Source organism: Marmota monax, unplaced genomic scaffold (assembly GCF_021218885.2).
Source record: "Marmota monax isolate L192 unplaced genomic scaffold, Marmota_monax_Labrador192_F-V1.1 WCK01_AAM20220418_F8-fsc00002, whole genome shotgun sequence".
In the NCBI taxonomy this organism is placed as follows: Eukaryota; Metazoa; Chordata; class Mammalia; order Rodentia; family Sciuridae; genus Marmota; species Marmota monax.
In genome coordinates, this window is record NW_026693571.1 from 40,582,982 (window position 1) to 40,610,009 (window position 27,028).

Here is a 27,028-nt window from a genome sequence, read left to right on the forward strand (position 1 = left end):
TGTCTAGACAATTTTTATCTGCAAATAAAATTTCAGGCAGGCACAGTGGTGCAGGCCTGTAATCCCAGTGACCTGGGAAGCTGAGGCAGAAGGAGCACAAATTCAAGAGCAGCCTTGGCAACTCAGTGAAACCCTGTCTCAAAAAAAGGGCTGGGGATGGAGCTCCTTCCCTAGTACTGCAAAAAAATTTAAAAAGTAAAAAAAAAAAAAAATGTGGTGAGAAAAACTGACTTACTTATAACAAAGTTTTAAAACCACAAATTGATACAGTCTTAATGTGGAAATAGTTGTTCAAATAAGCAAAAGGTAAAGATGCAAATAAGCAGAGGAGTAAGAATTACAAAAACAGAATGACATTCAAAAAAAAAAGAAAGACAAGACCCCAGTGTTTGAAATTACGCCTTTGTCTCAGCACTTGGTGCAGCAGACCACTGTGTGTGCAGCTTTCATACAAAGTTTTATTTTGCAACTGCAAAATAGCTATTTAAATTTTAATCAGGTAAACAGCATTCTTCCTATAGCAATTTTTTTTTACTTTTTTTAAAAAAATGTTAATTGTATAGAACCTGGCTCCCCAGATTATGAAACATTCTGCTTAGATTATACAACAGATGGAGAAAGCAACGGTTACATATGGGGAAAAGGCCATTGCCAGTGAAAAATCTAATAATATTGTTAGAATAAGTAAAAGCACATAAATTTAAAGTAAATATTAAAAAGGAGACACTTCACAGTCTCTGCTTTGCTGACCATCACACAGCAGGATGGCGGGGAGTGAATGACAAATTTCCCTCCTGGCTTCTCTATTTCAGGGACTCCGAGAAGAAGATTTTTCTAAAACTGTGTCACAACATTTTAAGTTTTCTGTGAAAAACACATAATTTTGTAGATGTCCAGTAAAGACTAGTTTGAGAGTTCCATAAATGTAAAATCATTACTATCACATCAAATCCTGTTAATTTTAAAGTCTACATTCCCCTGGAGTATTAACAACATTAACATGTGGGCCCAGAGATGTCATTTAGTGTATCACGTATGAGGACCTGAGTTTGATCCCCAGCACTGCCAAAAAACCAAAATCTTATCTAAATACACTGGCACTTCTCTACACGTTTTCCATCCGTTGATTCAATCGTTACAACTAATCTAATCTTTTGGGTATTATTGGTAAATATATTTTAGAGGAAAAAAGAGGCCCCTCCCCCTCTACTGGGGGTGGGTGGTGTCACACAGCAAGAAAAGGCAGAGCCAGGATTAAACTTTATATATTCTGTCCCCACAGTAACACGGTCCAACAGGAATACAATGTGATCCATATTTGTAATTATAAGTCTTCCAATAGTCACATTAAAATATTAAAAGCAGGTAAAATCAACTTAAAAATATAACTTACTTAACCCAATATATCCAAAATATTCTATAATCATCCAAATACAAAGATATTAATGAAATATTTTATATTCTTTTTCATAGTATAAGCCTTCAAAATATGGTGTGTATTTTACACCCACCACATAGTTCAATTCAGACTAGCCTCATTTTGAGGCTCGCAGCTCCAGTGTTGGACACTGTGGTTCTATACCTGCATGCCAATCAAGAGAGCAGACTATCTACCAGGAAGGAATCTGTAAAAGTCAATGTAATCACTGTCAGCGAATATTCGTTTTTGCAAACAAAGTTAAAGTGTCAGTACTCTAACATTTCAACAGTTCATCTTTCCCCACCCAGGATGAGAGTTGGGACAGGATTAAAAAAAAAAAAAAAGTCAATCTTGCTGACAATACAGTTCAGCACAGTGTTCATGCAAATCTTGATCAGCATTGGTTTCCAATCATTTCAAGGATGTCTGTATAGCTAGTACTCTTGGAACATATGGATAGGGTTTCCCTCAGGGGCAAAGGGCAGATTTCATTCATGACCACGAAAATAAAAATAATGTTTTCTTCTGGGGAAAAGTCGGGGCAGGTTGCTAGCAGTTCCCTCCTCAGGCTGGGGTTGTCTAAGCCTGTGCATCTCCAGATCAGATACAGACCACTGTGTGTGCAGCTTTCTACGGGGCCCCTTCCTATCCCTTCCACAAAGCCTGGGAGTTGAGGGGAACCAAAGCAAACATGAAGTTCGTGCTGCCCACTACGTCATCCGCATGGAGTCTGCTGTATGATCCAGGCATCCTGTGAAGCTGGAAGACCACCACAGCTTGGAACTGGGCCCTCTCAGGCCCCTCACACACCTTAACACACCTCTGGAAAGTTGCTAGATTTTTAACTGGGCATCATCCAGAGAAGAGAACTTGTATTTTCTATAACTAGAACCAAGATCAAATCAATTTACTGGTTTAGGATTAACATTAGGATTAACAGCAGGAAAAACCATCTGACTGCTTTCCCGGCTGTTCCTGGGGGTCAGGTCCTGCCATGATGGTCTTGTCAAACATTCCCTGTACTAAACATTACGTCACATTGTTTCACTTTCTTTTAGGAAGCAGTTATGCATACCATACCTTTCCACAACACTTGGCTTTGTCTATGATCTTCAGAGCAAACTCCTTTCCAGTGGACCTAGGAGTAATCAGAGGAGGACCATTTAAAGACACAATCACAGATACCATCCTTCCTAATTTCCCATAGAGCACAGACTCAGGGAATAAGTTTGGCTGTTTCCTTTGCACGTTTAAGACGATGTCTCAGAGAAAAAAAGGTACTCTAAATAGAAAATAAAATCCCAAACAACAATGCATGTTAGTTACATTCCTTTTATAAATATTATTATAGTATTATTAACTCATATTTGAAGTGTTGAAATTCTGTTATATCAGAGCTAAACAAGAAATCATTTTTCCCCACTTAAATCTCAAGACAGATCTCTTAGGAAACATAATAAAATTGGGAATCACCTTCAGTGATAAACATTTTATTATCAATTAATGTATCTTTACATTAATACATTAGTCACGTGTGCCTATGATTCAAAACTGGAAAGTTGCCCCAGACTTTCTGGTATTATATCATTCACACCTTTAAGTGGCTGTATCTGCCACCAAAGAGATCATTTCCTTGGACACAAGCATCTTAACATGATTTAATCTGAATGTATCAAAAAATATTGAACCAAGAACAGCTCAGAGAAGACCACCATTCTATTGACAGTTCTCTCCACTGTGGCTGCTTCTGCTAGGCAGTTGGAGGACCCACTGATGAGGCCCTGCCTGGAAGATGAATTTTTATTTACTGTAAACCAAACCTTGCTTCATATTTCTAACAAGTCCTTAGAAGTCACATATTTTACACTCTATTTGTATATACGTGTTTTTTCTTGTCAATCTGTATGTGACATGTCAAATAGCTAGTCCTCAAGAAAGACTCTTTCAGGAAGGAGAAAAGAGAGACTTCCCAGGAAGGTCTGAGTTCACCATGAATAACTTCCCCCCCACCACCACCACCAGAAGAAAGAATAAATTCCAAAGGAGAACCATAAGTGTAGACGAACCCAGAACCCTCACTACCCACTCACCTGTCCATGCATTCTTTGACTACTGCAAAATTGCCATCACCAATGACCTTCCCAATTTTGTATTTCTCAAGAAGAGTTGATGATTCAGAGCACCTGTTTCCATTCACACCTGCAAAAAGGATAAAAGCAAATCTAAAGGAAATATCAGCATTTTGTATTGATTCCTATATATTTTAAAATAATAAACTGCAACACATTATATTTCTAAATCTATGGTGAAGCTAAAGAAAATCTCAGCATATTTCCTAAATAAAATGCCTAAATCACCAATTTCCTTTTGACCTTGTTGGTTGGAATTAGAAACCAACAAAATCAACAAACGTAGCAAATCCTTGAAATATCAGCTGAAATAAATTATTAGCCTTGGTTAAAAGGAAGTCTAACTAGAACTTTTCCAAATTCTTGTCAATGCTCAGGAAAGAAGAAAGGGGATAGAGAGAGGGATTTAATCTTAGAAAAGTTCAAGATTTCCATTTTTTCTTTTGTTTTTTTGGTACTGAGAATTGAACACAGAAGAGCTATACCACTGAGCTACATCCTTAGTCTTTTTTTTCCCCACTTTGAGACAGGGTCTCTCCAAATTGAGGAGGGTCTCACTAATTTGTCCAGGCTGGCCTTGAACTTGCAATGTTCTTGCCTCAGCCTCCCAAATTGCTGGGATTACAGGATGCACCACCGTACCAGCACAATATCTCTAACTTTTCTGGTAAAGAAAGTTCTATACAGGTAAGATGCCTTCTGAAGGTTAACACCTGGCTCAAAGCCTTCTTAAAAAGGTGTGTGTGTGTGTGTGTGTGTGTGTGTGTGTTTTAGGACACAGGTTAAGAAACTACTTCTCAAAATGTGTCCAGTGCCCAGCAGTTAGGAGACATACACTTTTGTTATTTAATTGAGAAAAATGAAATGAACTTAGGAATTATAAGCAGATTATCAAAGAAAAATAAAGCCCAAGTCTCAACTTTGAAGATGCAGTGGCCTAATTAATGACAATGAGGTTTTATATACATTGAAGTGACCTCAACCCTACCACCCACTAAGGCTAACTGGGCTAACAGGTGACGCGACTACATTCATGTTGAGGAAGATCATAATTTGACACCAGTGGGTTTGGGATGACTATTGGGTTCACCTGGATGATTTCCTTTATAAAGTAATGATCAGATTGACAACTACCTTCAGGACTCATGCAACGCTCAAGTTCAGGTCCACCATTCACATTGGAAGAAGATCTGCCATGAGCAGAAATCTGCTGAAAGAGGAGAATGGCCATTACCTATTAGGATGCATTCACAGACCCAGGCTCAAGAGTCCTTAGAGAATAGACCACGCAACATAGAAGGATATAGAAAGAGAGGAAACGTTTCCCTTCTTCTCATCTCACCTCTCTTCCTGTACACATCACATTAATGCATTTCTTTCTTAGATATATTTTCAAGTCAGACTAGATAGCAGGAAAATTGACACTTTTTTTTTTTTTTTAAGTGCACACAATCCTTTATTTTTCTGTGGTGCTGAGGACTGAACCCAGTGGCTCACATGTGCTAGGCAAGTGCTCTACCACTGAGCCACAACCTCAGCCCTGAAACTGCATTTGACTTTGGTAAAATAAAGGAGACTTTGTGGCATCACAGATGATTAAGGTTCTTATTAGTGGCAAAATAAGGCTTAGAATTGTAGACAATTCTAACAGTTCCAAGCCAAACATCTAGTTTTTAACAGTTCAGTCATTTTATTGCCAAACAACAAAACGTAATAGGTGGACCATCAAACTTTTCAATATTTAACATTTTCTTTTGCTTTTTTCTTGTTTTATTTATTTATTTTTGGCATTGAAGTTGAAGGCAACTCCAGAATTGGTAGCACTCTATGAGATAATGTTTAAAAGCTAGAAATCAGGGCCCAGAGAGGGACTTATGATAAGCCTAGGAGAAAATCACAATATTCTCTATTCCGTTCCCCACCCGTAGCTACCACCCTGCTCAGGTGTTCCCCTGGCTTCCTTGGTCCCTCACCAGAGGTCTCTTGGTTGCTGTCAGTCTCTCCTCTATCACACGTTATTACCAAAGAAACTTTTCCTAAGGGCAGTTATAATATCACCCCCAGGATCCAAGAACCCTAATGGGTCACTGTCACCAACAGAATGACCCCAAAACCTTCAACACAGCATTCAAGCCTCAATCTGTACCCCTATCTACCTGACCAATATATTTCTTGCCACTTTTCTCGTGCATCTTATATTCACTCAAATAATTTTAAGTTAAACTTTCCAAGTCTTAAATTTCTGCTCCATAAATGGAAAAAGTAGCATCAAACAGCTAGATATTTGATAGAGAATAAAAATTAGCTCATATCTAAAAAATAATTTAGCACAGGTACTGTAGCATAACGCAAACTCAACATTAGTTATCAAGACCTTTTTTTGAAATACCGAGCACAGAACTATTGTGTGTGTGTTCGTGGTGCTGGGGATTGAACCCTAGCACCTTGTACGTGTAAGGCAAGCACTATCAACGCTACATCCCTAGCACAGAACCTTGAGATGACTGAATGTTTTGAATTGTTGACTACCAAATGGCTATAAGAGACCTCTGGCTAAACATTCATTCAGAATTGATCCCCCCCTACCTCTATCCCAACTGTTTCTAGATTGAAAATTGTCAACGATCAGATCCCAATTGAGCTGATCTCAGCCAAATTCTTAATGGAATAAACATAAGAACAACATAATTTTTTCCAGAAAGTGAAATCTTAAAAGATAAACAGATCCCTGCTGGTTACTGCTTGACCCCAGAACAAACAACTGGGGAGTTGGATTGTTAATGCCAGAGAATGACAGGGGCAGTGATCTGTTTGCCTGCAGGTCTAAATCTCATATCCTGGGCCAGGCAGCCACACAGTCTCAGTCCATAGCTGGCCGGGTCTGGCATGGACACTGGGCAAGAACCATCTCCCTTCCACACTCAGAGCCTCAGAACCTTGGGTAGGTGGGTGTGCAGTCCCCACACCCCCTGCGGCAGTCCATGGGCTCAGCCTGAGACCTGCTTGCTCAGTTTTCCTGGAAGCAAGTAACACTCTTGCAAGTCCTTTTTCCTGATCTAATTTGAGTAAGTACTGGTTTGCTGCAAACTGCCCTGTCCTGCCTGATTCCAGGACTGGAAACCAAGTCTCAGCAGGGCTGAAACAGCATCCTTCCTCGCATGAACAGGCACACATCCAGCCCCTCCCAGCGTCTACTCACCGAGCTCCTGTGAACCATTGTAACTCTCCCAGTGTTTATTTTGATTACCCTCCACCCTCTTACCCTATCCTGATTCCCTGTCCAGCCCAATAATTACAAACCCGGTTTGTGTTTAGGATTCCAGGGAGACAAAAAGCAGACAGAGAGACCAAGAAACAGAACAGGTGGTGAAAGCTGGTTCTCTGGCCCCAAAAAGAGAATGGCAACTGGGCGGAAGCCTGGAGACCAAGAGGAGGAGGGACCTCGTGGAGGGAGAGGGCTTGGGGCCAAGTGAAATGCCACCTCCCTGTGTATCTGACAAAGGCCTCCCTAATTCACCAGGAAATGCAGCCGCCTTAGCAAATGGTGATGACAAGAACATGTTCCAAAATAGACTACTGTTTTTAAAGAGTTAAACCTCAAGCATTTAAAAATCCTATGTGAATTTAATGAGTGACTTATCCAATACATGCCTTTATTTGAAAATAAGGCTTTCATGAAGAAAATGAAAATATAGAGGGGATAATTTTAGTATAGCACAGCTGAACAGAGTCAGAATCAGACAATTTTCCTTTCTCCCTCCTCACTGTTTAGTAACATCTACAGTAACCACCTGTGCTGTTTTAAAAGCAAGCTGTGGAGAGAGGGTTACTGCTGCCCCCAAGCTTCCAGTCCTAGGGGCAGACGGACGAGCACACTTAACACACTTCCATGAAGAGTCCAGGGCAGGTTCTCATGGTCACAAGTAATGCCAAGGAGCCCCGAGAGGGAGCTGTCTTGCCAGGGCACAGCCCTGCGCTGTATCCTTGAGTTGCTCTGCTTCTGATCAGGTTCACCTGACTTCCCAGTATGAAGCCTGGCTCTCCAGGGATATCAGAAAACCACGGTATTCACCAAGATCCCTGGAAAACGGGAGGCAGCCCCTGCTAAACACCAGGCAGAGCATTCCCGGCGTGATAACAGCAGGGCACGCAGACAAAGAGCGACAAAGAGCGCGAGACTGCACAGAATTCTGTTTCCCCTGCAGGATGTTTCGTATTTCCCTGGTAAGAGAATGACTCTTACTGAAACAGGGATTAAAGCAGCACCAGAAAAATCGAACATGGTATTTTTGACAAAAACTGTTCCATTTCGTGTTAAAAAATAACGATTTTTATTAAAATCCCTTACAATGCTCACGAGCGTTCACCAACCCCAGTGCTGAGGTCCTCCTTGGTACGCACAAAATGACGGCTATTACCAGTTGGCTCAGCAAGATGGGTTATGCAGGGGCGGGGAGGAGAGGGGATATAATTCCTTAGACAGGTCCTGGTTGGCCAAGAAGCACAGGTGACAGAAAGGACCTGGCGTTGCTGTGTCCCCCACTTACCCCTCTAGCAACAATAGCTCCATTGTTGTGAGTAAGCAAGGAAAGGGAATGTACCAGAATTGCTCTCCTGCTAAGAACATCTTATAAAAGACTCAAAAACAGCAGAAAAAGCAACAAGACTTTCTCAACTGCCATCGACGTCTGAAAGGGCCTCTGCAGCTGACAGGGTAAGTTCGATGACGACCTCCAGCTGTCTATGCTTTTAGCCAGGACCTTGTGTCAGCATCCTACAAGAAATTTCTTTGATAAGTGGATTATTCCAATTTCTACAAGACTTAAAATTTAGAGAGGAATGTTAAGTGCTACCCTAAAAAGCTAAAGTTTTGTTCAGAAATAGGCTTCTCAGAAAAGAGCAGCCACAAGGGTTATTCAAGGCCTGTAGCACATGACTGACCTCTGAGCAGAAGGCTAGATGGGATTTCATTTTTATTTTTATTTTTTTATTAAAAAAAAAAAAAAGGAAGAACTTGAGCAGAATCTAGAAGGCATTTGTGGGTAGCCAGTTAACATCTTCAAATGTGTTTGAAGATGGCACCACAGTTCAGCTGGTAAGTGATCAACAGCAAGGGTCAGAAACATTTTCTAACAAGGGCCAGAAAGTGACATTATAGGCTCTGGGGGGTCATATGGTCTCTGTTGCAACTATTCAACTCTGCAACTGAGCAGACAGAGACCATGTGCAAATAAATAAGTAAATAATAAAAACAAATTAAAAAATGTTTTAAAAATGAGCACAGCTGTACTTCAATAACATTTTATTAAAAAATAAAATAAAAAACCCAGACAACGGGCAGAATTTGGCCAGCACAAAAAGTCCTCGTCTGCACGAACTTTCTTAGGAAAGCTTTTCCTGCAACATAAGTTTTACACTGTTCTTTTAAACTTAAAAACAGAATAGCCTTCAGGGTATGGTTGCTGCTATGAAGGGGGAGTTATCTGCATCTGTATTAGAACTATGGGGGAAGCCTTAAAAAGTTCTATTGCCAGGCTGTACCCAAGATTAACTAAGGGTCGAGCCCAGGTTTCAGCCTCTTCTAAAGCTCCACAGATGATCCAATGTGCAGCCAAGGTGGACGACATCTGTGGAGCAAGTTTCTGGAAGTTATTGCAATTAATTATTCAGCTACCATGATTTAAGGTTTTTGTTTTTCGTTTTTGTTTTTTATTTGGTACTGGGGTTTGAACCCAGGGGCACTCAACCACAGAGCCATATCCCCAGCTCCTTCTTAATATTTTATTTAGAGACAGGGTCTCTCTAAGTTGCTCTAGGGCCTTGCTAAGTTGTGGAGGCTGACTTTGAACTTGTTATCCTCCTACCTCAGCCTCCCAAGACACTGGGATTATAGGTGTATGCCACTGTGCCCGACATGATTTAAGTTCTGTCACTTATTGAGTGTCTAAGCACTGCAAGTTATCTACAGCCAAACAACAACCTTTGCTTTGTAAGAAAAGGAAAGAAAGCCCCCTATGGTTTGTTGAATGCCTACTTTGTGCCAAATCTCGAAATGAGTACTTAATATGAATTATTATCAGCAACTCCACTGACCAGTGAAAAAAACAAATCTTAGAGATGTTAGGTAACTTTCCCAAACACAACAGCCAAAGTGGAGTTGGAATCCAAAACCAGCTCTAACTCCAAAGTACAGGCACTTTTCAGCTGCTCTTACCCTGTCATTCTATTTTCTAAGATCACAAGAGAAGTCCTACTAGGTTATTGAATAATTAAGGGATGTCACTAATTTCCAATTCACTGATCAAAATATATATTCAGGCATATTTAGAGTGTCTTCAGATTATGGCCAGGCGTGTGGCACACACCTGTAATCCCAGTGACTCGGGAGGCCGAGGCAGGAGGAGCGCAAGTTCAAACTTAGCCTCAGCAACTCAGTGAGACCCTGTCTCTAATAAAATATAAAAAAGGGCTGGGGATGTGGTTCAGTGGTTAAGTGCCCCCGAGGTCAATTCCTGGTACAAAAACAAAAAAAGAGAGACTGTCTTTCCATCACATAACATAGTAACATTTCTGAAATTCATGATAAACAAATTGATAAGCGTATAACCTTTCCTCACAAAGAAGTTAAGAAAAATTTCTTCTTTAAAAAGAAGTATACTGGGCTGGGGATGTGGCTCAAGTGGTAGCGCGCTTGCCTGGCATGCGTGCGGCCCGGGTTCGATCCTCAGCACCACATACAAAGATGTTGTGTCCACCAATAACTAAAAAATAAATATTAAAATTCATTCTCTCTCTCTCTCTCTCTCTCAAAAAAAAAAGTATACTGAAGATGGGAAAAATATCTGTGAAAAGATTGCTTCATTTTTGTACTTCATTTTTTTTTTAACAAAAGCACCAATTCCATTAACTAGAAGTAAAGCTGGTGTAAATTATTATAAATGCTGAATTTGGAATGCATTTAAGAATAGAAAGGTCTGTTGTGGATATACTGGATTTCCGATCCTTTAGAACACTTTGAAGTACTTTAATATGAGTAATGAGATATGAATGAATCAGCACCAAAGGGTTGGTCACAAAGTGTTCCTACCTACAGCATCCCTCAGATTCGGTTTCATGTGACAAAATTAGTGTCATTTGAGGTTTGTGGTTGGTTAACTGTGATGAATGGAATGCACTGTGCATGCGAACACAGGATTAAAAAAGCAGCCCACTAAGTGGTCCACCAAGGGGCTGGGAGACTCTGCTGGCTTGTGTTTTTCTGTCCCTCAGAATCACTGCCACCTCAGGAGACTACGTGGCCTGCTGCATCAGCACAGGACCTCGTCACGTGCTTGTGAGACTTTCAAGTGAAGTGCCATCTTACTGACTCCTGCTCGAGAGACAGGTAGTATTATGGTGCTCCCCAGTAAAAACAGCTGCAGGCTTTCACTGTGAGGTCTTACCAATTTCCCAGCACACCACAGGGACAGGACAGGGACTTGCCTCTTCAGTCCCAACCGTAGAGGCTACCACAGTTGGCCACTATGACAACCCCTAAGTCTTACCTCCCTCCTGTTACCACCAAGAAGAATTTCTGACAGCCCACACTCATGAATAAGGGGAACTTTAATATGAACATGTGTTACTCAAGTTCATATCAAGTTCTTGCAATTGATCCAAGTGACACACTGATCTGCATGGCAAACCCTCCCTCCACCTACATGAAGGCGGGCATCAGCCCACAAGAGCCACTAGCACCCAAATGTGCCAGATTCACTGAGTGACCACAACATGCAGCACACTGTCCTCAAACAGGGTCTGGGATTCAATGTTACGGCTCATTTTTTTTCCAGGAACTGAAGCCTTCAGAATGGCTCAGTCCCTCCTTTTGTTTTGGTTTCTAACAAAATCAATTATGTTCAAAGATGAAGTCACCACCCAACGTTTGGGGGTAATGAAAACAGCATCAAAGTGGTCAGCGGCTTAGTCCTGAAGATTATTAACCAGTTCTAAATACAACAGAAAAGCCAAAGCTCCAGGGAGAAGCAAAGACGTCGAAGGTCAGCGGCTACTGTGGATTTACATTTCACAGCTTCGAAAAGAAGTTTTCAAGTTCATGAGGTCAAAGAGTTACGTTTTAGCTCTGCCAATCAGGATGAGATACTGCCAGGGCTTTCATCGCACTTCACAAATCTAGGGGATCTTTCACCACCAGCAGACCCAGGAGACAGCATCAGATAAAATATCAGCACATCAGACAGTTTATAATCTCAAGATGTTGGCTAATGTTCCAAGTGTACTTTTCTCGTCCTTCTTTCAACCAACGAGAATGCTCACAGCAGACAGCCCCCGGGCAGACACCGCAGCCTCCAAATGCAAGGCATTTATCCCTCCGTGTCCACAGATGTGCCCGTGACTCTGAGGCCCTTAGTTACGACTGCTTTAAAAGTCTTAAACTGGGACATGGATGATGAATTAAAGTGCAGGGGAAATGCTTTCTTCATCTGTCTGGCAGCCGATGACACATTTAGTACTCTTTATTGCCTATCCGTCCCGAAGAAAATGCTGTGATTTAAGCACAGTAAATATTCCTGCAGGGGAAAATTATCAGCTAGATGGAAGGGACTCTGAGGAGCCCGGGCAGAGGAAACAGATCACAGGCCGAGGTCAAGGGGAAAACCAGGAAGACGGGGATTAGGAGAAGAAAACAATGTCAGAGCGTGGGGTGGATTTGAAGAGAAGGAGAAGAAGGGACAGAGGGGGATCAGTCTGGAAAATCAAGAGCTGGAAGGAGAACAAAGCCATGGGACTGATGGGGAGAGACTGTGACAGCCTTCAAAGAGAAGGGTGGACAGGAAGTTGGGAGGACAGGTTGGGGGGCAGGGACAGCCCAAGGCAGAGGTTTGGGGTGGCTGGTAGGTGTAAATGGAAGAAGGCTGGTGTGGCAGCCAGACTCCCAGATGGCCCCCCACACCTCACCTGATTTTCACACACTGATGTCATGAATTTGTTGATGTCATGTGACTCCCAGGACATTTTGGAAATAATGGGGTGTGGCCTCCAAAGTTAGGTCACAGAAACCAGAGCTTCTCCATTACTCTCTCTCTATCATTTGGTTCAGGGGACAGTGGTTTGCCATGTTCTGAGGATACTCAAGCCAACTTACGGGGAGGTCCCTGGGGTGAGGAACCAAGGCGTCCTGCCCAGAGCCGGCTCCAACCTTCCAGCAAGTGAAGGAGCCGCCCTGGAAGCAGAGCCTCCATTCCCAGTCAAGCCTTCGGGCCACGGTGGCCCTGTTCTGCATTGTGACCGTGACCTCACGAAAAAGCTTGGTCCAGAACCACCCAGCTCAACAGCTCCGGAATTCCGGACTCCCAACAACCGCGTGAGAAGATGAATGTGAATATTGTGTTAAGCCGCTAAGTCTGGATATACCCTGTTTCTAATGGAATCATTTATAAATCAGTAACAGGTTTAGAGTATGCGGAGAGAGCAGGAAGGCAGGAACAAAGGGTAGAGTTGGGAAAGAGGTCAGTAAGAGCAGAGCAGAGGACTCGGCCCAACCCTGCCTCCTGTTCTCCCCTTTCTCAGTTGCGGTTCCCAGAAGCACTTCCTAATAAACCCACTGATCCTTAAACTCTGTCTCTGAGTCTGCTTCACAGAGAACCTGGCCAGTGGTGGCCCTGGAATCTGTATTTTCAACGAGACCCCTGGGTATGCCGTCTGCAGCTTCCTGGCCTCTGGGAAGGCTACTCTGGATGGCTGAAGGCTTAGCACATTTACCTTCTTGGTGCCAAGGGACCTTTCTCAGCAAGTTTCTAAATATATAAAATACATAAGATAACAAAAGAAAAAAAAAAATCCAGAGACTGACTTCTCTCACAATTACTTTCCTTCCCAGACATTACCGCATGCTAATCTTTGTGGAAGTGAAACTTTCTTTGTGTGGAAACAGCCTGAAAACCCCAGGGTTTAGGGTAAGAATAACGAGCTATTCTGAGTGCTTTCTCTGTATTCAACCAAGCTCCCATCTGTGCAGTAGGTCCTGTTCACACATAAGGGCGACATGACATGACTTGCCCGAGATCACACAGTGAGTGGCCACGCCAGGACCAGACCCAAGTACTGACCTCAGAGCCCTTGCTTCTAACCACCACACCATCCTGTTTTGCCTCCAGAGGAGGCAGATAGCTGAGCGCCAGGGGGCCCTGGGCATTCACCTTTGAGGCCTCCATAGCCGAACACTAGGGGGCACCAGTTCTACCTTAATCCTCTCACCTACATGAACCAAAGACTTTTTGTCTTGGCCCTTAGCAGTTTTTTTGTTTTGTTTTTTTAACTTCAGGGTGGAACATAATTTGTCAGTTTATTATTACAACAATCCTTTAAAAATACTTCCAGTTTTTTCTATTGGTGCATTATAATCTATATAATACTAGAATTCATTTTTGTCCTTAGCTTAACTAGGGCAAGTTGGAACATTCACAGAAATTTTTAATAGTTAAATGAGGACAAAATAAAAATAAGAGTCCCAAGGAGCTGTGCACCCTTAGAGTGCAACTTGGCATGAAGTAGCCTCACTGCTCAGGCCTCAGGCTCGCCACATGCTGGACTGTGGGAGGCAGCCTGAGCCGCGGCAGTGGAAGAGACTCCCGTCTGACCTGCAGAATGCTTCCTCCCCAGGTAACTACCTGGCCCTTCAGGAAAAAAGTCCAAACAAAAGCCCACTCCTAATACCTAGGGAGTCGTTTCTGGGGTAGAGGCTTCACAGGGAGCTGCTGGGCGACCCTACCCTTTAATAACTCATTTTAAAAGTTTTTGTTCTGACCATGTTTGCAATCATCTGTTTAACAGGCCGGCCTTGCTTTTTCATGGTGTCCTTGGAATGGGAATGCTTACAAGCACGGATTTCACTTTCAAATCCCAGTTATACTACTATGCTAACAGGGTGGCTTCCGTCTCAAGCCTGCCGTATAATATCGCCCCATATTTACATACCCGATGTGTTGGATGGACCTGGACCACACTATGTGCGCTTCTAGCCTGTGCCGATCTTGACAATACTCAGCCCCATCCCTGGCTTACAAAGAAAAAAAATCAGTAACCTTCACCTTTGTGAATTTTGTCATTTTAGGAATGCTTTATAGGGTTAAGTGGAAATGCTGGGCAAATGGTATAGAGTAGTTCACTTTGCAAGCTTCCATTAGATGCTATCAGCAAGCACTTCCCCACCAAGAAGAGCTGCCAATAAGCTCTCTCTCCCTATCTCTCCATCTCCCTCCAAACAGCCTCTCCCCACCCCAGGATTTCCTCCCTCCTTCCCCAACCCTCCCCTCCTGTTCCCCTTTCATTTAGTCTCTCATTCTTCTCTTATGCAGAGCAGCTGTGTGAACCCAGGGACTCAGCAATGAGCCACCCCTCTGCACGAACTCTCCTGGAGGACTTACAGGGCATATCACCAGCTTCTCCTAGGAGAGCCATGAAGCAGGCCCACCAGAGACACGGGAAAGTGCAGAGACCCCAGCCAGTCCCGAAGACCTTGAAGAAGTCACCTCACATCTCTAAACCTCAGTTTCTCTCTCTGTAAAATGAGGACTCAAAGGTCTGAGAATGCTTCTAATGTTCACATTCTATGGCTTTAAGTAACTAGTGTCAAAGACTCTCCTTTGACCAAAACTTTGTTGCTGCTCCTTTGCGTTTCCTGCTTGCACAGGCCCTGCTTTGGACTACCCTGTCCTTGCAGAATTCAGACTGAGCAAGAATCCTGCCAAACCGGGCAGGTGGTTCACACCTGCAATCCCAGCACCCAGGAGGATGAGGCAGGAAGATCAAAAGTTACAGGCCAGGGCTGGGGTAGAGCACTTGCCTAGCAGGTGTGAGGCACTGGGTTTGATCCTAACCACCACAGAAAAATAAAATAGATAAAACAAAGATATCGTGTCCATCAACAACTAAAAATATTTTTAAAAATTAAAAAAAAAATCCTGTGAAGTCAGTTTAGGGAAACCTCCCACCCTGATATCTGACTTTCATATAACTCCCTGGCCTGCATTTACCAAGAATGCTATCAAGTCAGTTTAGCCAGAAGCCCTTTTCCTTTGAGGCTTCCTCTTAGTAATCTATCCCCATGCCCCCACCCTGTTCCCTTGATATAAATCCCACTTGTCCTCGCTGGAGTAGGGGTTGAATCCAATCTCTCTTGTTGCAAGACCTCCAACCACCACTGCCTACCTTTCCCAGCCCCTCTGAATGAAATCTGCCTTTAACAAAAGTCAGGAGCACTCATTTTTTCCTTTAACACTACTAAGGCAAGGCCAAAGTAATTATAATTGAGGTTGATATGGTTTGGCTATTAAGTGCCCCTCAGAGGCTCATGTGGTAAAGGGTTGCTCTCCAGGGAAGTGCTGCTGGGAGGTGGTGGAGCCTTTAGGAGGCAGAGTCTAGTGAGAAGTTCTGAGGTCACTGAGGGTGTACCTTCACAGAGGCTCTAGTCCCTTCCTTTCTGCTTCCTGTTCCTGAGGTGAGCAATTTTGCTTTCCCACATGCTCTTGTCACAATGCACTGCCTTGTCACAGACCCCAAAGCAATCAGGCCAACAGATCATGAACTGAAAACTCCAAAACTGTGAGCCAAAACATACCTTTTCACTTTATATGTTGATTGCCTCTGGCCTTGTCACAGTAACAGAAGGCTGACTAACACAGATGTACAACTAACTCTCAGTTACCCTGACACCTTCTAGTTTTAGGTTTAAAGAATATTAAATACTTGGTCACCATCCTATTTTTTTTCAGTCCAACCCCTCAAAGAACATGATCTTTAACTGCACATGGATGGGGCAGAGTTGTCTTCTTCGCAAACATAGTATTATTTAAAAAAAAAAAAAATGAGTACCTTCTATGGAGAGGAGGGCTGCTTTCTATCTTTTTTCAATGAGCAAACAAAAGTGGCATAATAATGTGATCAGAGAGTAAACATCATACACACCACTTTATTTTCATTTTTTTGTTCAACGTCTCCACCAGAATACAAAGCTATCAGAAATTCATACAAAGTGGGGAAATCGTGATAGAACATCAAATTCTGCTTACCTTTGATATTACCTTACTTAATTCCTAGAGTAACACTCAGATAGTTAAATAAATAATAAATAAAAATCTATACCCAAAACTGTGTCCCCAAAGACACGAGAATTGACACCTGCCCACTAAGCCTGGTTTGGTTTGCCGGCTTTTGTAAACTCTCTGGTTCTTTGGATAAAAAAAGATTATCTATCTCCCAAACCATTAAAGCATCTCACGAGGATCAATAGTTCCTGCCCCTGAGAAACAGGCTTCCTCTGTCAGCTCCCCCTTAATTGATCTTAATAAGCGACTGTAAATGAAGAGGAAGGGGAAAGCATGGGCCTCACACACGATAATTACCTGTAATTTTCCATTTGTAATATCATGAAAAGAAAAAAATAATGCAAACACGGACAGATGTGAGTGATGTCACAAGGACATCAGAATTAGGGCATTGGGTATAGAAAAGTAACTAGACTATATAGATCTGATTGAAGAGGTTTGCTTTTTTAAATAAATTTTTTCTTTTAATTTTTCCTTGGAAGTTTTCATGTCAGTGAAAATACAGAGATTGTTGCAATGTGTGATGAAACGGAATTTCATTGTCTGGAGGCGTCTGGCACTGTGGCCGAGGGCTCCATGTAGCAGACTCACACAGACTAATACTGAAGGTAAATTTGGTGATTCTAAATGAGGAAAAGGAATAGAGTCCCCAGCTTCTTAGCTTTTGGGCCCCCCCCCTTTTTGACAACTATAATCCTCATGTTTTAAGGGTTTTTTAAAAAAAATCAATCATCCTTACTTAACAGATGAGAAAAAGAAAAACCAGAGAAGGTGTCACAGCTCACAGTGGGAAAGCAAGGAGGGGTGTCACGGAAAGACCACTACTCTTTATTTCACTTATAATCTCATTTTCCATCCTGACCAGTAATGATACTTCCCTTAATCAGCCAATGATCTATCTTACTCTCTCCTGTCCTCGATAACTAATCCTGAGCACTTCCTGTGATCTATATTGGATTTACTATAGAAATTAAGATACACTCAGCAGAGAAGAACCGTGTTTTCTTGATGTTTCAGCAATAACACCATGTGTTACCATGTTTTAAACATTCCATGTATTTTCACTCCATATACGTTTGTGATCCCCCGTGAGACTGTGTGTGTATGTGTGGAGTCACATGGGCCACAGTGTTAGTACATGTTCTTAAAGTGTTAGCTGTCCAGTCCTGAAGCTGTCCCAACTGTTAATAAGTAGCACCCCAATGACCTCGTAGCAACTGCAGAAAAGGACAGTCTTGGGCTTACAGTTGGGAATGGAGTAAGAAGAAAGATGTTAGCCCGTTAACTAATGGGTAATAAAAAAGGGGGAACGTGGCCAAGATCCAGGTAAGCAAGGACAATAGTGCCTCTCATGTTGGACACATGCAGCCTTAGATCAAAATCACACCCTGCCAGGGGAGAAACATGAATGACTTCTGCATGTGGCTCACTGGAAAGCTCACAGTGCCTCAGTCCAGGTTTACAATGACCGGCACTAGGAGCAACTCACTTTTTTGCATTAATGATATAACAACTTTCCTGGGAATCTTAGGTGAGCATCATTCACATTCATGGGGACATACACAGTGTTCCCAGGGCAGCACAAGCAAGCCCTACTGACGGGCAGAGAATGTAACCTTCAGAAGAGGGGGAGCCACAGGTGCTCTGGTGGCGTCAGGCTGCCAGAGGGTGAAGGGCCTTTATCCCTTAAAACATTCTTCAGCATCCTTAAAGAACAGGAAACATCTTGGACCATATCTGAAGTGCTTAGGAAACCAACTTTGGAGACTGCATTCCTAATAATGGTATCTCTGATATCAACCAAACATCAAGGGAATTGAAGTTATTTACACACACAAACATGGCTTTGAGTATACTTCAGTATTCTCAAGTACTTTACCATACAGTCTGATTATTCCTATAGGGAAACATCCAATGTTTCACCCCGATTATTTAGAGCTATTTTATCAGCACATTTTATAAATTATTGGGATCTATTAAACAACAATAAAACTTGACAAAATTCCACAAATTCAGTTTTGCCCATCATTCTTCTTCTTAGTTTACTGCCTACTTAACAACCTGCTTATTATGTTGTTGCTATGTACATTTTTAGGTATCACAGTCAACACTTAAGATTTATTTCTAAGTTTCTCACCAAAAATGAACATTTTTTTTTTTTTGCATTATCACTTGTGGGTATAGATATCAGAATTTCACTCTATTTTAGGTTTCAATAAAGTCAAATTATGGTAGCCATATTGCAATCATTATTCAAAAATAAGATTTTTTTTAAAAAGAATTATGATGTTCTCCAAGGCTTTACCATTGCAAATCATTTTAACAATAAATGGAAAAAAATTGTATTTTACCACATTCTGTTCAACCCTAACTACAAGCTTGCATTCTCATTTTGAAGAGGAGAATACTTCTGTGGAGAGAAGTTCAACAAAATTATAACAGGACACAGCATTTAAAGCCAGGTCTTCCTGGCTCCAAATCCAACTTCCATTTTTAACTTGTTATTGTACTCAAACCCCTAAACAAATTAAAGTATTACACTACACACCTTAAATATAACAAAAATCACACAAGCATACCACATGTTCTATTTCATACCTTTAATCCTCTGAAACTTCCTGGGCTAGTTGGAGAAGAACTGGAGGATTTCGTAGATTTAGGAGTAGAGAGTTGGCTGCTGGGAGTTCCATTAACTGACCATGAGACAACAAAGGAGATGGAAATCATCAAAACCCAAAACAATCAGACCCTGTAAAAACACTAAGTACATGCACAATACAGCTCCAACCAGCTCAAAGCAGGTAGCAACTCAGCAAAAAAGCAAAAATAATGTATTGTATTGCATTACAGACAAAGGAAAAAAAAAAGAACAAGAAGTAAAACTAGAATCATTTTCAATAACAATTTTCCAGCAGGGATATAAACAAATATATAAAACATGATGGAATTGGAGGTGTGACAACTTATCCATATATCCCGCCTGCCAGAAAAGATAAATGACTGGCAGTTCCATCTGCAAAGGATTACCTCGAGGGCCCTTCCATGACCTCCAATATCCCCCTCTGTCTGGGTACCTACCAACTTTAATGACCAAGAAGTTCCTGGGCTCCCCCAAACAACTCCACCCTAACCCAAGCACATTTTCCAAATATATTCCCTTTTTTGGAAGGGATGCTAGGGATGGACCCAGGGCCTTACATATGCAAAATGCATCCTTTACCATTGGGCTACACCCCAGTGTATCCTTAATGGAAAGGAAAATTACTGGTTGTTTTCCTTGCAATATTTACTTATAGCCTTTAAGCAAATAAGAGACATTCTTCAGATTTCTTTTTATTGAGGTGAGTTATTTCTAATCCCTTCTTTTTTTTTCCTACACAGCTTCATTTCCCCATTTTTTAGCAAATCTTGTTCATTTTCTATCCAGTCCCTCCAAACCTCCATATACTTCATTGGTAGAAATCTCAATTTAGATCCTATGCTAGGAAGAGTATGGCCACCACTGTTTCAAAGGAAGGTTAATTTGCAGATTCTGTTCTACAGAATGCTGACCAAACCCTTCAATACCATCCATGCTCATTCCTAATTATACCATCTCCATCTATTTGTGTAGTGATTTCACAAAGCTGGTAGTTAACATCTAGAACTAGTATTATTTTTCCTAAGAACTATTTACAATCTTTTATTACTAATCTCCAAAGCTTTTGCCCAAAGTAGATGAAAACTGCCATTGATATAGATGAAAAGTGCCATTGATATTGGAAAGAAAAGAATCCATCTACCTTTCTTTTCTTAACATGTGGGAGGAGATGATGATTATCTTAGATAATAAATATAATATAGAAATAAACTATTTTAGATAGAAGTAAGTATTAAAAGTCAAATGCAGATGTAAGTGCTGACTTAAAAAGTGAGCACCAATCCTAAGGAGAGGCAGAAATTCTGGATCAAGAAGTATTTATGATGAGATAAATCACCTATAAAAAAGGAATCCATGTTTATGAAATCATATTTGTTTACTGTATTGCTCATTTAAAAACTCAGTGAATGTGACATTCATTTCAGTTATCTTTAAATTTCCAAACTACAATTTCTTTAATTCTAAACTACTCATTTAGTTATCTATATTTTCTTTAAAAATATATGTGGTACTTAGAATAAGAGTACAACACAAGTAACCACACAATTGAAAACATTTGAGAGTATTTAGCCAGGTGTGGGGGGCGCACACCTATAATCCCAGCTATTCAAGAGGATTGCAAGCTTCAGGTCAATCTAGACAACTTGTCTCAAAATAAAATTAAAAAGGCTGGGTGTGTAGTACAGTGGTAGATGGCCCCTGGATTTGATCCCCAGTATTCCAAAAAGAAAAGGAGGGGGGGGAAAAAAGTATTCAACAAGGCTGTGGTTGTAGTTCAACGGTAGAGCGCTTGCCTAGCACGTGTGAGGCACTGGGTTTGATTATCAGCACCACATAAAAATAAATAAAATAAACTATTGTGTCCGTCTACAACTAAAAAAAAGTATTTGACAGTCCTTGTTATGGACTGAGGATGTGGCTCAGCAGTACAGCGCTTGCCTGGCATACATGAGGCCCTGGGTTCGATCCCCAGGACGACAACAACAATATATATATATACACGTATGAAAACATCAGCCCTTTATATTTCTCAATTTCAATTGCTGTTCTTTTAAAATTTTCCTTTTAAAAGTAAAGCACAAAGGATTTTCTTCATGATCTTATAATGGAGGATACAGGCCATCATGAATGTGCCCAGGGTATAAAATGCACATCAAGAGTGAACCTTAGGGCTGGGAATATAGCTTAGTTGGTAGAGTGCTTGCCTTGCATGCACAGGGCCCTAGGTTCAATCCCCAGCACCACAAAAAAAAAAAAAAAGAGTGAACCTTAATGTGAACCTCAGACCTCAGGTGACAATGTGCTAACACACCCACCACTCAGGTAGGGATTAATGGAGGAAGAGGTCCTGTGTGTTTGGAGGCAGGAGATACACAGGCAACCTGCATTTTCTGCTTGATTTTGGTGTCAGGTTAACCTAATACTGCTTCAAAAAATAGTTTCTAAATTAAGAGGATTCATATAAAAAATGAGATTATTATAGGTAATAAACTAGTAACTTGCCGTGAGCTGAGCCTGAATTTTACTTTTTCCCCCAGTGCTGGGAATTGAACCTAGAGCCTCAGGTATGCTGGGCAAGCACTCTACCATTAGCAACATCTCAGGTCTTTTAATTTTTATTATTTTTATATTTTATTCTATTTTTAAGACAGGATCTCAGAAAGTTGCTGAGGCTGGTCTTGATCTTGTGATCCTCCTACCTCAGCCTCCAGAGTAGCTGAGATTACAGACACGAGCCACTGTGCCCAGCTATTTTAACTTCATCCCACATACAACTTGTACAGGTCACCGGTCCCTAATCAATCAGCTTTCACATTGGAACCAAAGACTTCCTTGAAATGGTGATAGAAATGGGACTAAAGGAAAAATTTTAAAAACCAGTTCTTGCACATGATCATCTCTCTAAAAATCCACCTGTGCCTAAGCCTTTTTTTTTTTTTAATGTTTTTAGTTGTAACTGGACATTATTTTATTTATTTTTATGTGGTGCTGAGGATCGAACCCAGTGCCTTGTACATGCTAGGCAAGCACTCTAACCCCACCCCCTGCAAGCATGATTTCTTAATAAAACTTACTGCAAGGGTCTTAATCCATGTCATACCTACACGTACATACTTTTCTAAAATAATTTTCTAAAATAATTCTCATCCTAAAAAGATTCTAGTCACATGTAGCCCTCTCCGTTTTCAACAGCATTTGGAAGGTTCTAGAAATATTCACTAATAAGTCCTTAATCCCGTTACTTGCACAGTCTCCTGAGATCTGGGGGAGGTCAATGGAGCTCTGGACACAGGTACGTGGTACCCTTCCCATCACTGGTACCCTTGTACACTGCTGAAAGGTGGGCAAGGCCAGCCCGCATCTTCACAATGCTCCTATTCCTCACTCTTTCTGATTTTTCTCCTCAAAAATTTATCCTCCTCCCTTCAACTTATGAGGCAAAGAGAAATTTGGGAGGCTTTGTTGTTTATTTCTTTACTCGGAATACTCTTTATCTTGATGGACTATGAAAGATTCCCAAGCTAAAACATGGATTTTTTAAGACTTGAATTATGGTAACTGCTAACCCACTTATGTTATCCACAATAACATCCATGTGTTCATAACACACTGTTTTAGATAGTTTGATAGGGTTTTGTTGAAGACTGGAGTGGATTGAAGGTTTCACTGGAAGCAGCACTTCTGTTCCAATATTATGTTTACAAAGCTACTATCTCTGTTTGAAATTCCAATTAGTCCTTTTCCTTTTTGGGGGGTGGGGGGATGGGGGATGAGATCTGATTTGTCCAGGCTGGCCTACAACTCCTGGCCTCAAGTGATCCTCCAGCCTCAGCTTCCCAAGCCTCTGGGACACACAGGTGCACACCACTGTGCCCAGCTCCCCTGGAGTTTTTTAAATAGCATCAGGTATTCCAGAGCTAAGGCGGTCAGCAACAGCAAACAACACTGCTCCCGTCACTGTGGCCTCTAATAACACAAAGCCCTCTCCCTCTTGGTGATGGAACATGGGGAGAAAGCACTGCAGGGCTAAATGCGGCAGCTTCTTTCAGAATCCCAGTGAAGTGCCAGCAGATGACTTGGGCTTTTGGTCGTCTGACTGCAGTGAGTGCACTCTCTGAATCGATGTCTTAGACTGCTTGCCCTCTGAAATGTGATTTTAAAATCTCACAACTTTTACCCGCGAGTTTGAGGCCTCCTCTATCCAAATATAGATTCATTTGAAAATTTCGTGTCCTGGAACGTTAGTATTCCTTAATCAGCTTTTAAGAATTCCAAACTCAAGTTGAAAAGAATCATTTATGCAGTTATGAGGTCTGCAAAGCAAATGCAGCAGTGAGACATTTGTAGTTCAGTGTGTTAATTTTCCTCTTTGGACCTCAGGGGGCACAAAACTGAATCAATTATATCTGATTCTTGGACCACTCTCTCTATTTTAATTATACTGATGTGATAAATATCTGTAAACATATCATCTAAAACAAAACCCAGGAATCTAACACTAAGTCTATATCACCATATTACTTGCTGAGGTCATCATATTTATGCAAATTTCATATTAGCTTTCTGAGTTTCAGGATAGTTTACAGAGAGCTAATGCAATGTAAAATAAGGTGAATGACAGAGATCTTTGGTAAAAATACTCAAGGTGCTGGCTGTCAGGGTGTGTGGAGCCTGTAACTTTATGAAAATCATTGGTTTACAACTAGAAAGACCACAGCACTGCCTCCTTGTGTGCACAGGAAACACCTCACAGTCCTACTCTGCTGGCAAATGTTACTATCAAGTACTTTGAACTCTAGGGTTTTAATGATTCCTAAGTGCTTAGCCCTGGTGGCGGGGAGTGGGGCAGGGATGAGGACAGAAAAGTACGATTGCTTCTGTGGCAACTTTTGTATCTTCAACAAACCTCATCAGCCTATTTCAGTAACAAAAAAAATTCCAAAATTAACTTTCTAGTTAAATTTCCCCTGGAGGGGACTGTGCCTCCTCCATCACTCTGAATTTCAGCCACACAAAGATAGTTGGGAGGCACTCTGATCACTGGCTCTCACTGGACAGAGTTGGCCACAGCGTCCTGCACCCTGTGAAGCATCTCACGCTGCCAGATGCTCACGGGAGGAGGCCAGACACACTCATGGAAATGGAGCAAAAGGAAACAGAAATGGAGCAAAGACAGAAACAGAAGCCCAGCGGAGCGACACAGCCATCGTGATGGTGGCTCACCTGGGGACTTGGCTGCAGAATAGGCACTGGAGTGGTGGCCTCCCCTCCTGACTGCACACGTGCAGTGTACACAAAGCAGGAGGAGACAGCAAGAGAGCAGTTATTCAGCAGGTGTAAGGTGCACATGAAAGAAGGGTGAACAGCCTGCCCTAAAGAAGGTGACGGAGATGCTACGGGGGAGCCCCGAGGGGGCGGGGAGGCCAGGCCTTCCAGAGCTGGGTGCTCAAGGTGGTCCACTGATTCCACTTGCTCCTGTGCTAGATTCCCCTCCCCCCGACCCCCGTTCAGTAGTTTTTCATGATTCTTCCCTTAGTGGGAAGTGAAACAAGCAAAATTACTCTTAATTACTATAAACAAGCCCAAAGAACCAATCTAATGAGATATTTATGGATATTTTTTATTGTTTAAAAAAATGCCAAAACAGTCCAAATTATGACATCTATGGGCTTAAGACCTGGAAGAAACTTAATTACAGAAAAGTCTGATTCTTAAACAAGTACAACTTTCCAACAATGGTCTTGTTACTATCACATTGCTGGATGAAGGAAAGACCTCTGGAGATTGATCAAGTAAACATATTTGTGTGTGCATCTGTGTGTGTTACAGCAATAAGAGGAATGTTAGGAAAATAGATATCCATAATTATTTAGTACAAAATTTAAAATGCAGTACACTGTGGTCAAAATGTAAATAAATACCAGAAAAAGATATATATAAGGCTATTCTTGAGAAAATGTGTCAGAACAAAAACGCTTCTCTCAGGAGACTTACAACTTTGGAAAACAGATTTGACTTTAGGACTTTAAGATATTATCTATATGCTGTTCTGGACCCTTGGCTGTACACAGCCTGGCAAAGACTACCAGCTCATGAACATTAAAAAAAAAAAAAAAAAAAACGGAAGGAGAATGACCTGCCCCTTCTGTGCATCCACAACTTTTCTATTAAGTACCTGAAGCTGGTGATTTGCTGCGACGAGAAGGCCCAGGGCTTTTGGATCCTGAATATTTAACGGCTGAGGCGCGAGAATAAGAAGATTTCAGGACACGACATTCTAGAAAGAAACAAAAGTGCACAAACTAAAGCAGGGTTCACCATTGGCCAGAGGCATATCATATGTGACTACAGTTTTCTGTCTGTAACTATTATGGGTCGATTTCTCGATTATTGTTAAAGCTTTTTTATTGGGGGGGGGGGTACATGCTAGGGAGTAAATCCAGGGATTCATGCGTGCTGGGCAAGGGTTATACCACTGAGCAACCCTCAGTTCTGCTAAACTTTAATGTACAAAGCAACTGCCCCAAACGTACACCCAAGGTTATCTTCAGTTCCAAAACCCCAATATCCTGCTAACTGGATACACAGAAACATCCACAGCTCATCCCCACATGTGCAACATCCTTTATAACCAGAAGCACTGACAGGCAGAGACTATGATTTCATTGTCCTCTCCAACTCCTTGATGATCTTATTTGAAAGGCGATGGGATGCTAACTCAAGGACTCTTCCTGTCTTATTTTCCCAAAGTTTCGTGAAGCATTAAAAATGAAAATAGCTTTAAACCATAACTTAGGTCTTTCCATAAATTGTCAGTGTTTGAAGTACCAGAACTAATTACAGCTAACATAATCACTTGTAATTTGAATAATTAAGAATATGGGTTTTGGAATCACATAGATTTGGGATGAATCATGGATTTGACATTTACTAACTGGGAGACTTTCCTTATGTTCTAATAACCAAAGTCAAATAAAATGTTCTCAGTATTTTTCTCTTTTCTACTTTTCCCTAGTTGGAATAAGAATAAAATCTGCTTCACAGGCTTGTTATAAGGATTGAATTAGATAACATTGTCTACACTTTAAAATACTTCAATTTATGCAGAAATATTAAAATATAGGTTAGTTTTAATCTAAACCCTAGGGGCAGTAAATTAACATGTGAAGTACACTAATCAGAAAAATACACACCAGGGGAGGTTAGTTAGCATTTGAAAGACTCTAATCAAAACCTCATTGGAAGGGTAGCTACTTCTGCTTGGTTAATTGGCATTGTGGGTGTTAGAAAGTGTTCTTTGTTGAAAGGTGCAGTGTGTGGACCAGTTAGAAACATTTTAAAGGTGCTGTCACTCTTATGAGCAAGGATATGTCAATACTGGGCCAATAACTTCAGAACTACACTTTGGGCGGCGTAGGAATCAGAGCTCGTCCTGCGTCCAGCTCTTACTAGAGGATCTGTTACTTGACCAAGATTAGGTTAGCTGAATTCCATGGATCTTTACAAGAAATTGTCAGAAGCCTAAAAGGACAGTTAGGACTTCAAGATCACAACACAAGATAAACAAACTGATTTTTTTTAAAACTCCTTGCCTCCTAATAAATGCACTTGTGGTGAATCAGGTCTGAGATTTGCTTTCACTACAAAACCTTACCATGTAATGGCATGATATTTTCAGCAACAATAGCAGCAGAAGACATATTCTCTAGCATGTGACAGACACCCTAGCTGC

At 41.4% G+C, this 27,028-nt stretch overlaps 1 protein-coding gene across 11 annotated transcripts in view; it reads right to left on the bottom strand.

Annotated features, from left to right (window-relative positions):
* The window catches only part of Dclk2 (doublecortin like kinase 2), a 148,772-nt gene that overhangs the window by 29,947 nt on the left and 91,797 nt on the right, over positions 1-27,028 (bottom strand). For 4 of the 11 annotated variants that reach the window (XR_009228172.1, XM_058583931.1, XM_058583933.1 and 1 more), the window contains exons 4-9: positions 25,472-25,573; positions 24,520-24,570; positions 19,254-19,348; positions 4,684-4,759; positions 3,511-3,619; positions 2,501-2,558 (exon numbers count right to left, since the gene is read on the bottom strand). Coding sequence is in view for 10 of the 11 variants with exons in the window: in XM_058583931.1 (XP_058439914.1) it covers positions 2,501-2,558; positions 3,511-3,619; positions 4,684-4,759; positions 19,254-19,348; positions 24,520-24,570; positions 25,472-25,573 (491 nt within the window). In the remaining variant the exon portion in view is untranslated. The remainder of the gene's footprint in view (positions 1-2,500; positions 2,559-3,510; positions 3,620-4,683; positions 4,760-19,253; positions 19,349-24,519; positions 24,571-25,471; positions 25,574-27,028) is intronic. The other 7 variants (XM_046459038.2, XM_058583935.1, XM_058583930.1 and 4 more) reach the window with 3 other exon arrangements.